A 14,833-nucleotide genomic window follows, 5' to 3' on the forward strand; every position below is an offset into this window, starting at 1 on the left:
TCAGCCTCTAATTTTTTGTTTTGGTTGCACAATACCAGGAAAATTTTGATTCACACAGATGAGCAATTAAAAATACTTATGGTTCACCCAGTAGTTTTAGGATTATGCTTTTAGATTAATATAATTGGTAAGTTGCTTGGATTTTCTGTCTTTAAATAAAAATCACAGAAGCTGCACTAAAATTTATTATGGTTTCAGTATCTGTTGTGTTATCACAAAACAGCTGCCTTATAGGTTTGCTTTTTATTGCTTTCAGCCACAAGATAAGATGAGCAGCGCATGTCCTCAAGCCTTGCCTGGCACGATAAAGTGTGACTCTATGGATACTGTAGTGTATTTACTCACTGTTGCAAATTTAATGAGCCAACACATAGGCTTGATTAGAAACAAATCAAAAGTCAGAGCTACAGATTTCCTAATTAATGGCATATTTTCAATATATTCAAACAAAGCTACACAAACCAAAAATGAGTTTACCAGGCAGCACAAGTTATGTGATATATGGTGTCTGGTGTGTTAATATTAGGCATATGAAAACATTCATGCGTGTGCTGTTATAGTTCATAGTAGTTACTTCTACAGCCAGCTGACACAGTCACTGGCTGTCACTTAAAAACAGCCTTGCATGTTTGTAGCTAGCTGACCCTTATACCAAGAGACCATTTCCAACTGCTCTCATGCTTTCAGACAGACTTAAATGAGTATCTTGACAAGCTCCTTTAGCGCCAGCTTTACTTCTCCCCAGCAGACTGTCACCCACTGCTCCTTAGCCAGTATGGGCTCCTCCAGGCTGGCTGGTCTCCCCTCTTCCTTGCCACCTCCACTGTTTTGTGTTCCTTTCTCTGTGATAACAGTGCCTGCCTGCTCTACTGTCATCACTATCTATCTTGGGTACTGTAATTTCTTCGTGGTCCTGCTTGGATTCCATCTTCTCAAAATCATTCCTCTCTGATACCATTCTTTCCTGTGAAATCCTGTTCTGACATTCTATATCTCAGGATCTTAAAACTTTTTTTTAAAGTATCAAAGTTGTGCTCCATGAGCCACATAGTGGCTCACACAAACTCCATCAGCAGAGGGAGCTAAATAAAAGAAGATGAGTCCCTGAAATTAAGACCTGAAGTAGAGAAAGTACTTATAAATATTGACATGTTCACATACTGCTCAGTAGTGAAAAAGAGCTGGAATAATATCAGAAATCAATGATTTGGACCCTAGTCCCAGGTTAAAACTTCTATGAGGAGATTTGTAAAGTGTTTTTCCAAGAGGTAATTCTATATCATGTTAAAAACCTACTTAGATGGGGATGACCTGATAAACATATACATATTAGGAGAAGCAATCGGATGTTTAGTTTTTTAAAAAATTCTGTTTATTCCCTCTCCAAAAGTTTCATTAAGGATGATGAAATGAGATCACTAGCTTTGTGAAGAATTTCATATGGAGCGATGAGTCCTGAAGTTATCAAGGATTATGGATAACCCATTCCAAGTTTTAAAGATAGAATTTTCAAGTAAATTTCTTATATTTTGTTTTGATTAAGTGTATGTATCTTAATTTCAGTTAGCAGACTTGAAGAAAGAGAAGCAGAACTGAAGAAGGAATATAATGCATTACATCAAAGACACACAGAGGTGGGTTTCTAGGTTGTTCTTACCATGCTAATATTGAGATAAAGAAATTAACCTTAGAAAATGTGTCTTAATTTCTCTTTGAAAATCAGCTAGTATAATCCTTGGGGATTATTTTGAGAAGACTTTAAATTTCATGCAGCATGTACTTAGTTACCAAATGTTGACTTTTAATGTCCTTTATCTGGCATTAACTTTTCATGTGGTGAATTAGTGTGCCACAGAATAATGTAATTATTAAGGCAGTTCCAATACTTGTGTCTTTGGCTGGTTAAGTAAAAACTTAATGTGTGCATAATAAAAAGTATACGTGATACTAATATGAGAAAATTGATATAATTTGTTTTGTTACCTGTTGGGAAATGATGGATTGGTAAATTATTGGTCAGAGTCTCTACATTTATAATACAGTATAAAGGACATATTTGCATCAAGCTCATAACAAATAACAAATTATAATGTCTTAAAATGACTCTAAAACAGGTTTTCTGCATGAAATTTCAGTATTTTAGATGAACTCTAGCACATAATCTCTTCAAAGCAATTTAGAAAATGTACTTGAGGGTTTTTTAACCTTCTTTTTATGATTCTCTGTCAGCCTCTTATATATTTCCTTTGTTTCTTTCTATCTCCTTAATGTGAAAATTGTTTCTGTGTATCATGGTCATTCTGGGGTTCACATACCTAAATAAATAGAATTTTCATAGATGCATGCACTGTTACCTGAAAAAAATAATTGCTCTCTTTCCCTTTCTAGTCCTGTCTTTCCCATGATACAGATGGTTCCAGTCTTCAGCTTCCATTTTCCTTTCACTAGTTTGGGCGATCTCTTATCCTGCCTCTGGTAGGGACCTATATTGTTGCTTTTAAGGAATGTAAAACCCCACTGCACTCAGTTTCATTTGCTTTGGAGAGTAGCGTGCTTAACACTTTCTTGGGGAGGTGTTGGCATTTCTTCCTGACATGTGAGGTTTGATTATTACTGTTTTAACTTACATAACCACACACTAAGCATGAAGTGTCACAGAATTGATATTTAGTGGTGGAGGAAAAAGATTGGCCACAGAGGGCTGGAACCATAGAGCTCTTGGAAGACAGGAACAGCATACACAGCAGCCTTTTCAGTATGTAAAAAATAACCACATTTTAATAAGACGGTATTTGGTAGATATTAAGACTGTTAAAGAACAATCGATTGTTAAAGGTCTGTTGTTGGTTCTTTTCACACCATTCAATTCAGTGCCTGAACAATGCCCTGTACTGGTAGTGCTTATCAATGCTGATAATTATAAGCATGTTTGGGGGAATAGGTTTATGTGCCATAAGTAGTTGATAGTGATGAATAATGAATAGTCATTTTGTTCTTTCATTGAAGTTTTAACCTTTGTAATAGTTGAGGATTGTTAAATTGAAATATGTATAAAATATGCGGTCTAGAAAAAAAATCATTGTAAAGTGAAATTTCATATTTTCTCTCATATACGTATTTAGCAAAAGTGAAGATGTGTTCCAGCAGAAAAAGCAATCTGACATCTTAATTTCAAATGAAAAGATATAATAATTTTTCTATTTCTGTTCCTTCAGAGAAGGACAGCCCAGGAAGAAGAAAAGATCTCAGGAAAATCCTAAATACCAAGACAGAGATTTGGGTCTCTCTAGTAACCAAGGCAGATCTCACATGTAGCTTTTTCATAGGGTCCCCACCCTTAGTCATAAGCAACTTCTATCCTCTGCCCTGATAGGCTCTCTGTATTTCGTTCTGCCTCAAGGAAGGTTTATATAACACAGATATGGCTGCTTTAAAATGTGGGTCTTTTCTATTCTAGCCCACATTTTTCTGTGTTTATACAGCTGTACTAGAAATACAATTCAATTAGCAATTATAAATAGCTATCCAATGCTAAAGAACTAGGTGTCCTTTAAAGGTAAATTCTGAAAACCTTCAGGGAAAGGAAGTCTGAAGGATTTAACCTTAATCTTTCCACTGTTACTTCTAACTAAGGTAACCTTTGTTATAGGCTACAAAAAAGTTGTTTAAAAGCACTTTTATCAAAAGCATTGTTTGCTGCTTAAGGGAAATCTCTGGCTCTTTTTGTAATGTGAATAACTGTTCTCTAATTAATTTCAAAATTTTATACACATTACTGAATTTGCTTGAAAGAAGACATACCTTGAAGAGGGCATTGGAGGAGATATACATACTCTTATATTTAACACTAAAAACTTGAACCCTGGTCTTACATTAGGGACTGTTTAAATGCATTTTCATCTCGTCCTCTGAGTAAATTCTTATCATCCACCCCCATTTTACAGAGTGAAGCTTAGAAAGAGAAGATGGAGTGATTTGTCCCAAATGCCATGCTAGTATGTGACTGGATTTGAACCTGGGTCTGTCTGATTCCCTTGCCTGAATTTTCAATAATGCTTTTAGGTTATGAAACACATGGACGTTAAATGCACTAGAAAATTTTCTTTGCCTCTTTGTTTTATGCCATCTCAACCACTTTAAGAATAGTGGCTTTGTGGATGTACTTATAGGATTTTGAGCTGCGTATGGAAGGATTCGAGGCCAACAGAATTAAAAGGATTCATGCCACTTGTCTTCAAAACCTCTATTTTTGCCTTGCTTTTCTAATAACTATTGCCTTGCATTTCAGTTTTAGCCAAAGTTGACAGTCAACCTCTGCTGTGAAGATTTCTCTAAGTGGGAGGGGAGTTGGGATGTTCTAAACAGTGTGCTTGGGACCCTTCTTCATGACTCCAGCTACTTGTTGCTGAATTGACTCCTGGATATGTGTGAATTAATGTGCATACCTGAGAAAATTGAGAGTTGCCATTCTGAGATAAGGAGGGATGGGGCTGGTGGACCCAATAGTAGGTTATATAAAGCATATCTTATTTTACTCTACCTCTCTTTTCTACCTGGCAGCATTGCCCCCTACTCAGTTTTTTATTAAAAAAACCAGAGCTACTCTGTGAAACCCTGTAATTAAAACTTAAATTTTTATGTACAATTTATTATTTCTATTTTTTTGTGCATATATAGAATATAGTGCGTATTTTATTTCAGACATCAGGAAATGCTTTAGGATGTGGGGTTTTCATGTGGGTGTGAGGAAGAAAGGACAATGAGCTTATTGCCTGCCTCCAGAATTGACTGAAAGGGCAGATACACCATGAGTCTTATAATGCTTATCTACTCTGATGACTGAGTCAGATGGACCTGAGTTCTGGCCACAAAGCCAACTAGCTGACAGTTAGAGCACAGTTAATCATTAACTAGCTGGTCAAGTTGGGCAAGTTATTTTAACCTCCTTAAACTGGAGTTTATCTAGAAAATCATATTGTTGTTGTGAGGATTAATTGAAACAATGTACATGCACTGGCTGATTTGTAGTTGGTGCTCAATAAATATTAGCTGCCATTTTGTTGTTGTTGTTCTGTCCTATTAAGTGTTAGTTTAATTGGGTTAAAACCAATTTCGTTATGTAGACCATTTTGGAAAGTCAGAAATAGTTACTTGGGTCAGTCATTTGAAGAAGGTTTGGAATTCAACATCTCCTAAATTAAAAAATTTTTAACGTATTCATTTAAGACAAGAATCTATCTATAGAATGCACTATTCGGGGTAGAACTGATTCTACCTGATTCAGTAGATTCTATTTGGGTAGAACTATATCTTTGCATTTTATTTAATCTTTTTATTTGTCTATATTGAATAAATATCAATAGATTATTATAAAAGCAGTCTAGGGGAGATTTCTATTCATTTGAATGCTTAAAGAAACTTAGATTCTTCCATTTGAATGAATCAAATTCATATAATCACTCTCCATTATAAAAGAATTTGACTTAGATTTTCTAAAATCTTTTGAAAATTTAAATTGATATCTTATTTGGCCCAACCATCACTTTGTTATACTAGTCTCATTTAAATTTTTTCCCTTAAAGTTTTCCCTGATACAAGAAGGAAACAGCTCATTGTTTCTGATTCACTGACACAAAGACAAAAACTGTATTTCTGCAAAACTGTTCTTTAAATGGTGGTAAAGAGAAAATCTTTAAATTTAGAAGTTTTAAAAATGCTTTCATATACCATATCCATGTGATTCTGTATTCATTTTTCCTTGTCTGATACATTTCTTATTTGGGCTAGTTTTAATTGGGGAACAGTCTGATTGATTCTTTTATATTTGATTTGATAGAATTACCCATCTTAATCCATGCATCAGAGTTCATCTTTTTGTTTATTTGAAGTAAATAACAGTTTCAAACTGATTTACATACTTCTTAATTTTTGTATATGCATGCATGCCAAGTAAAATTTTCACAACAAAAGCATACTTTAAAAAAATATATTTATTGGGCTTCCCTGGTGGCGCAGTGGTTGAGAATCTGCCTGCCAATGCAGGGGACATGGGTTCGAGCCCTGGTCTGGGAAGATCCCACATGCCGCGGAGCAACTAGGCCCATGAGCCACAATTGCTGAGCCTGCGCGTCTGGAGCCTGTGCTCCACAACAAGAGAGGCCGCGATAGTGAGAGGCCCGCGCACCGCGATGAAGAGTGGCCCCCACTTGCCGCAACTAGAGAAAGCCCTCGCACAGAAACGAAGACCCAACACAGCCATAAATAAATAAATAAATAAAATTAAAGTTAAAAAAAAAAATCTGGATTTCTAAAAAAGATATATGTATATATATATATTTATTTATCTGGCCACACTGGGCCACTGCGGGATCCCAGTTCGCCGACCAGGGATCGAACCCTGGCCACAGCAGTGAAAGCGCCAAATCCTAACCACTAGACCACCAGGGAACTCCCAACAAAAGCATGCTTTTTAAAAATAAATTTTAAAAAATTGTTTTAAATTTTGTTTCTTTCAGTAGTTATCCTTTTAATATGCTACAATGCATATTTTATGTTATATTGAGATTGAAACCCATCTTCATACAGCTAAAGATTAGCAACTTTCAAAGCTATTCCATGCTATAGTTTTAAGAATTCTAGGAATATTCACCTTTTCTTGCCTACTCTTAATATTTACATTTCTTTAAACTGCTAACATAACTTTTCTTACTCATTTTTTTCTTATTCGTATCGCATCAGTATCTAGCAAGGCTTTATCATTGAACTTTGTTGCATTTTATATGTTTTAATGACAGATTTGGGTTTCTTAAAAGTGGAACTGTAGGTTATCAAGAATCAATCAGACGGTAGAATTTCTTGATGGGTTATATACTTGATATTCTTGAAGTTTTCACTTCCATATTCAGCTTGTCTGTCTTATAGTTCCTTATCTAAGACTCAGTCAAAGTGCTCTGATTTTTCATTTGTTTTAGTTTGCTGCTATTATTATATAATTATATTAAGTAATGCTTCCAGTAAATTAGCAGTCAAGCAAAGGAGAGAATATTTTAGCATTCTTTGAACTAAATCTGTAGACAAAAGAAATAAACATCTTGGTATTAAATTGAAAGTGATCTTTACTCTGTGAATCCTTTATAAAATGGAAAAAATAAGGGTATGATTTCTTCTCAAGTTTCATGTTAATTTTTGTTGTTTCCCATTTTAGTAATGGATTTCTCAAATGCCCTCTATATCACCTTTAACCAGTAATCTCTTGTCAATTCCTTCAATGTCTATATCCTAATTTGTGTTATTTATGTCAAAATTATTTAATAGTATTACCATTTACATGGTAAAAAATTGTTTTTGCTATGCTAAGCAAGATGTTGGCTACTTTTGTGGACACTAGCATCCTTAAATGTAAGCATTTGCATATTCCTTTGCCGTTAAAAGAAAATTTCATCCTTAATATTCTTTTACATGGAACTGTAGTCTGATAAATAAGATATTTATATTAAAAGGTTTCCCTTGCTGTAACAGTATGTTTTTATTCCAGGTATTAGTCTTAAAATTTTGTGTATTCTTTTCTTTCTTCAAAATAGATGATCCATAATTATATGGAACACTTAGAAAGAACAAAACTTCATCAGCTCTCAGGGGGTGATCAACTAGAGTCCACAGCTCATAGCAGAATTAGGTAAGATTTTTAATACATTTTTGCCTTGGGAAAAAGCGAAATAAAGTAATCTATTTGTTTCTGTTTCTCTCTGTTCTTTAATCCTGGAACAATAGTTAAGCTGATTCAAAAAGTTCTCTACTGTAGTTGGAATGCTACAGGAGAGAGTAGCATGGAAAAACAGAACAGCTTTCACTAATGAAGAGGTAAATTGTGAGCCATGCTATATGGCAACATATCGAGGTATTTTGATTGATTTCTGATATTTAATGAAGATTACACTAGGTTTAAAATTGTCTGATTTGTGAGAATGCTGAAAAATTTTCATTTCTCCTGTATAATTGGTTTAAAAGTTCTTTTTGCTACAGAGAGGCATGCTTGAAAGGGTTAGCTAGCTAAGACTTCTGTTTGATGTAGGAGTGTGAATAAATTATGTAGATCTCCAAGCATTGTAGCCAATGAGCTAAGCCAGGACTCTTAGCGGAGAGGAAAACAGTTAATAGGCTTGCCGTTGCTCTGGATTGCTGCATAAATGCTAGGAGCAGCAGCTCTATGGTTATGAGGTGGGGAGAGCGGGATGACGTCATCGCTTCGGGGCTGCTGCAGGATGGAGTGGAAAGCTGCTGCTGATGGCATTGTTTTTGTGGCAGCAGCTGAATGACAGATCCTCACTACAAAGATACCCCTTTGGCCCCCGTGTAGGCCTCCTGGTTCCGGTGTTTCACCATGCCAGCACAGCGCCATGAGTCCTGGATGCATGCTGCTGTTTGTGTTTGGCTTTGTTGGCGGGGCGGTGGTCATTAATTCTGCTATCTTAGTGTCTCTCTCTGTTTTGCTGCTTGTGCACTTTTCTATTTCTACCGGAGTGCCAGCTCTGACGCAGAACCTACCAAGGATACTCAGGTACTTTAGTCTCTCTTAGAAGTCCCTGTTTAGTTGGTTTTTCTTGAATTTTTAGCTTCACGGGTCTTCTTTGTAACCATTTCTTTTGCAGATTGAGACAATGGAAAATGGACTGAAGCTGAGATTTCATCTCTTATTTATAGTAATTTATGGGCTATCACTTAGGGATACGGCTTGGTGTTTGGAAAGCACTGACTTAAGAAAAAGATTTTCAGATTGTACTTATACACAAGTACAAGATCAGTGTGGTCTTGTTTTAAGCAGTGTTCAAAGAGTAAAGGGAGAGCAGGAGTCGAGCATTGGGTCTGAATTTACACAGTCTCTTCGTTTAGTATCTGAGTATTTAGGAGCAAATAATCTTTTATGGTGGGACTTGTAGTTGATTAGACACAGGCCATAGGTGTTTATTTTGTTCCAACTATCCTTTGACTGATGGAGGTTCAGGCATCCTTTTTGCAGTTTTTGCAATTTTTGATAGCAGCTCATGGGAACTGACAACTTAAATATTTTCGTCCTAAAACAAAATATATTTTAAAGCGAAAGGATTTAAACCTTTAGGGCAAGGAATTCATTTTTTTCCCCCAATTATTTACACATCAAAGTTATGAAAGCTTTACAGAGGCTATTCACTATTGTTTTGTCAGATGTTGCCTTTTCTTTGTAGACTTGGGTGACAAATATCCATGCCCGGTTGTGGGGGTAGTCATTAATCTCTGTAGCTTTTCTGCTCTTCACTCTGCTTGCACGCTCTAAGAACCATCTTCTATATTTTAGAGATTTAATGTTTTGGTTTCTTTTGTTTTCTAATTCATCAAACTAAAATTATCTGATTTGTTGAGATTTTTGCTTTATGCGTCGTTTTAAATGAGGGTTCATAGTGTATAGCTTTTTATAAGTGTTTACTTAAAACTCAACTCCTAATTGTGGACTTACAGTAAGGTGAATTAAAGTAGTAAATTCCCTCAATGTGTTCTTTTTTTATTCATAGGTCCATTCATGTTCAACATTAGTTTAAGGTCCAAAAATTAAATTTCAATTATGGTCTTAAAACTAGGTACTTGGTCATTTTTTTTTCCTGATTTTGTAAAAATCGGGAGCAAATCTTATTACTTGGGTATATTTTAAGACATAAAGGATTTGTATATATGTATATATAGGCTTTTAGGAAATTGAAAAATACCTTGACTCAAGAATATCTAGACTATTAAAATAAGATTAGTCTCAAAGGGCTGTCTTAGGTTTCCGTTCCATTTAAGATGCCAGTGCTGTGCTGTGCCATGCAGTGCTGTGCAGTGGGTAAGAGGTTTGGAGTTGGACTGGCTGGCTACAAATGCTCTGCCACGTGCGAGCTGTGGGGTCTTTGGCAAGGTGCTTACTCTCTGTGCCAGAGTTTCCTCCTCTGAGGTTCTTACCCCATTGGGTCATTTTAAAAAACACGTGAGATGATTATTTTGTATTCAGTCAGTTGCAAGATATATTGTAGATTAAACAAGTAAATAATTTTCATAGTCACTTATATCTACTACATTTTTAGCAAAACTATTTTAGCTCTAGCTGTTTTATTCATAAAATAACTTATGATTAAATTCAAAAAGTTCCTTGACATAAAAGTTGTTGTTGATCTGATGAAGAAAGTCTTCCACATTCCCAGTCTTTAATATTAAGATTAAATTGTCAAGAAATAGGTAGTTCCAAGGAAAGTACATGGGTCTTGAAGTCAAAACAGGCCTGCCTTTGAATCCCATTTCTGCTGATTACTAGTGCCTAAAGTCTCTTGAGTGTCACTTTTCCTAATCTGAAAACAGGGAAAATAATTCCTATTTCCTTATGAGGATTAAATGAGATAATGTAAATAAATCATCCATCTGCGTGCTTGCCACATGGTGGGTGTTGAACAAATGTAATCTTTTTACTGCTCTTTATAATATGTATAGTAGATTTTATTAATTATTATTTGTTTTAAATGGGAATAATAAAGCTGTTTCAAAACATATTTGCAAAGTTATTTATGCACATAAGGTAACATTTAAATAACCAATTTAAAATTGGATATATGGCAGTTTTTAAAAATATGTAACAAGGATTCTGATAGCTGATGATAGCTTTGTTTCTAGATAGTAATGCATTATTGAAACACCTGGGGTTTAAATCTGCCACTTGATATTTTCCCACATGTATTTCATTCTTTGGTTTCTTTTGTGAGTTTTACTGAAGCGTTTAATATATAGAGTATCAAACATGCATACCTTATAGTACAGGACTAATGTTCACTTTTCAGGGTTTCCTTTTGAAAATAGGACTCTACTTAAAGTGCATAATTACATGTCCTTCTCCCTCCCCGCCAAGTCTTACATAGTTTATCAGTAAAAAAAGGAGGGAAAAGATGTGTAGTAATACAATTTTTCCAGAGTTGGAACAGTGTAACCTAGAGCATCATTGACCTTCTTGACAGCTATCAGTCTCTGAAAAAAAATTCCCTCCCTGTCAAGCAGTTTCTGAAGGATAAATATAAGCAGTACCAAGGTTTGAATTCTACTTATATTTTGGATTGTAGATTTAGTAGTTAACAGGAGTAGGAAAGTAAAACTTGGACCCACAGCCGACTCCTTCCCCCAACTTTTCCAGTATTTGACATGTGTGAAAATGATTGTGTTGTCATTCATAAAGGAAGATAATTCTCATGACTGGCCTGTATTTTGATTTCTGTTGGCAGGGTGATGAATTCGAATGAAGTTTGTATTGTCTTTCTTTGCACTTGGGGTTAGAGAGCCTTGCATTAAATTCCATCTGATTAAATTCCTGGTCACTTTTTGCTAAAGTCATTAAGATATGTTAAAAAAAAATAAGTAATCTGGTAGCTCTTAGACCCTTAGATTTTCAGTTCCCAAAATACGTTCCCCACCCAAAATTTCCAATCGTTGTCACCATCATTTGGTGAAATAAAGGGCATTTTAAAATCAAGCAGAAAAGATGTGGCAAAGGGGTGAATCATTCTCAAGAAAGAACAGGTTCTATGATATGTGGAAGCATGTATGTGTATAACGTGTTCTGTATTATCCAGTAAGGATATAATAAATAATGCCTCTTCACTGTGGACTTATGACAACTTTTTTGCTGAACCAGCATTTGGGAGTAACTGGTGTAAAGAATAGCTGACTGCTTTGTTATTTGGTTGTTCTGGCAGGTCGTGGAGACAAACTTAGATTTGGTTTTAAAATCTAGCCTTTATGCTAGCCTGTTATGCTGCCTACATGCATTTGAATTTTCCTCCCAAATCAAATAGGAAAAGTACCCCAAGTGTGAAGAAGTGATAAATAATTAACTCTGATAGAGAAGAGTCCTGTTCTATTTCCTTGTGCCTACAACTTTAATAAAATGCAGTCTCTCAACCCTTTTGCTTCACCTAATCTTTAAGAAGGTGTTTGACAGTTGTACTAATCCTTTCTGATTGTCATTAGGAATGAAAGCAGTGTACCCTTTGTGTTCAGTGAGGGCACATTTCAAAAGTGGCTTAAGTTTCTTGGTATGAAAATAAGCTTACAGAATAAAGACTTATTTAGGAAAACTGAATATTTTCCAACATTTATTTATAACCTCAGTGTTTCTGTTCTAACTTACATTTTTTACCAGCAGCACTATGGTTCCTAGAAGCTCCAAACCTTTAGTGTCTCATTTCTTGCTAATTTCCATTTGCGTTAATGACCCAGGATGACCCAGGCTTATTTCTACCCTCTAAAAGTCCTTTGCATTAACAAAGGATGTGTTTCTTGTTAAAATTCTATTATTAAAATTGAAACTCTTGTTCACTGGAATTTCCCACAAAGCATTGGAAACTCTACAGTCTTTCATAGAATTTTTTGGCCTCCTTGTTTGGAAAAACCGACAATTGTTTTCTCATACATAATGTGGTGGAAAGGGTCTCATATATTGGTTCTGTAGAACAATACAGCTTTCCTACTTTAGGGGATAAAACTCTGAAAACACACACACACACACACACACACACACACACACACACCCCCTAAAAGATGAGAATTATGTTTTATTCAGAGACATTACTAAGGGCTATAGCCCAGCAGGGCAGCCTCTCAGATAGCTCTGAGGAACCGTCCCAAACCGGCAAAGGGAGGAACCAGGATATATGGGAGTTTTTGCTGAGAAAAATAAATAAATAAATAAAAAACAACACGTAGTGGAACATCAAAAGATTTCTGCTAATCACAAAAGACAGACATCTCAAGTTAATGATTTTAATGCTTTTCTATGTATGGGAAGATGCAGGAGTCTGGGCTCATTGAAATTATTCCTTTCATATGCGTGTTAACTACCTAGGGTCAGTATACTGTTTTTCTCCATCTTGAATTCCCTTCAGGGCCCTCCATCAGGGCTGGCTGCAGTGGCTGATGGCTGAATGGCAGGCAACATTTTTTTGGTCCACGTGTTCTTTTTACCATTTAATCAGTAGCCCTGATTTAGACCATATATTGATTTTCCTCTAGGCAGAAAAGAGATACCCTGAAGAGGCTTGGTAAATATCTAGGGATTAAGACGAGGAATTGGGAAGTCTAGAAGCAGGAGTTGGGGTAAGGGACTCATCAGTAACTTAATAAGATTTCCTAAACTGTATTTTACTACCTTTCTTAGTTGATTCCCTGGGGCTAATTTAGCTTCTGAGACTCTGTCCTTTCTCTTTGGTAAGTCTGCTTGTTCAGATCGGCAGACAGAATTATTTAAGAGTGATAATTCTGAAGCAGTGACAGCCCAGGCTTATTACTCACAGTCATGATGAATAACAATTAAAAACGAATTAATGCTTAATTTTTCTCCCCTCTCCAAATAGAAAAGAACGCCCTATATCATTAGGGATTTTCCCATTACCTGCTGGAGATGGATTGCTTACACCTGACACTCAGAAAGGTGGCGAGACCCCTGGATCAGAGCAATGGAAATTTCAGGAGTTAAGTCAACCACGTTCTCATACCAGCCTGAAGGTAAGCTTTATTCTGTGAAAATCTTCAGTTTATGTTTTATAAGCTTTCTTATCCAAATTGAAGTGCTAGACAACCAGAACATAATAAAATGAAATAGTATGTACACATTTTAGTTCGTAAAACAGATGCTTTTTTTAAATTGGAAATGAGCTCTTCCCAAGAGTTTCAGTTTTTTATTATATTTTTTCAAGTTATATAGGAAAACAGAGTCAAGCGTTGTTATATCTTGGTTGTCATACTAATGACCAACATTTCTATTTGAGTTAGGCTATTTCTATTTGATTTACATTATATGAATTTAGGATGGGGTGACCAGTGAACTTAATTATGTTTTTTAGAATTGAAAATTATTGCCACCTGAAATCCTTGGTTCACTGTTGGGAAGCTTCACAATTTAGTAGGGCTTCACTTAAAAAACAACAAAAAAGCACGATACCTTCCTCAAAACCTTCATAAAGCAATATCCAAAAGTGCATTGTGTTTAGCTAAAAAGGCCTGGTGTTAGTTCATTATAGATTATGTTCTTGACCAAGATCTTGTCACCAAATAAGTTATAAATATAAATAATAATATATTCTAAGAGTGGAGATTTACTAATAATTGAAAATAATTGAAGTTATAGTATATATCTTATAAAGTGCAATATTTATAAAGGGAACACTGATTATAAAGGAACCTTGTTACATTAGAAAATCTACTCTGTCATAAAACAAACAGGCCACCTACAATGAATACAGTTGAGTTACTTACATCTTTATCTCCTTTTTCTGGTCTCTTTTTCTCCAAATTACTTATCATGGTTTAAGTACTTATATAGATAGCTCTTATGATACTTCTAAATTACGAAGTCATTTACTTATTTACTTTGTTTCTCTCCAAATCCATGCGGTTTGTTTAGTGCTGTATCCCTAGCACTTAGAAAATGTGTCTAGCACATAATCACTCAGAACATGTTTGTCAAATGAATTATTTGTTTTAGATGTTAGAAAGACTCTTTTGAAGATAATATAAATGGTCTGTTTTTCAGCTCTAGTAGGTAGAGGCATTTAGAATCATTCCATTGACCTTTGAAATGTGCTCAAAACAGTAAGCAGTCAATAAATATTTCATAGCTTTGCTCCCACTGAAAAGTATTTTTAACAGTAGGCCTAACCTCACCTTTTTCTCATTCTCCTTTCTTTTTTGCTCACTTTATTAGAAGGTAATTATGCAGCTGCTCAGTATCAGTTCACAGTGATGCCACTAGGAAGTTTTCTCATTCTTACCTCTATGGCCACACTGACTT

The 14,833-nt window shown here is 35.3% G+C and overlaps 1 protein-coding gene across 7 annotated transcripts in view; it reads left to right on the forward strand.

The window, feature by feature from the left end:
- SPAG9 (sperm associated antigen 9) overlaps positions 1–14,833 on the forward strand; it is a 152,005-nt gene that overhangs the window by 74,731 nt on the left and 62,441 nt on the right. For 4 of the 7 annotated variants that reach the window (XM_059908973.1, XM_059908974.1, XM_059908975.1 and 1 more), the window contains exons 3-5: positions 1,564–1,634; positions 7,581–7,675; positions 13,398–13,548. In XM_059908973.1, coding sequence (XP_059764956.1) covers positions 1,564–1,634; positions 7,581–7,675; positions 13,398–13,548 — 317 coding nt within the window. Of the gene's footprint in view, positions 1–1,563; positions 1,635–7,580; positions 7,676–8,275; positions 8,558–13,397; positions 13,549–14,833 lie in introns of those variants that run through there. The other 3 variants (XM_059908977.1, XM_059908978.1, XM_059908979.1) reach the window with 3 other exon arrangements.

This window comes from Balaenoptera ricei, chromosome 20 (assembly GCF_028023285.1).
Source record: "Balaenoptera ricei isolate mBalRic1 chromosome 20, mBalRic1.hap2, whole genome shotgun sequence".
In the NCBI taxonomy this organism is placed as follows: Eukaryota; Metazoa; Chordata; class Mammalia; order Artiodactyla; family Balaenopteridae; genus Balaenoptera; species Balaenoptera ricei.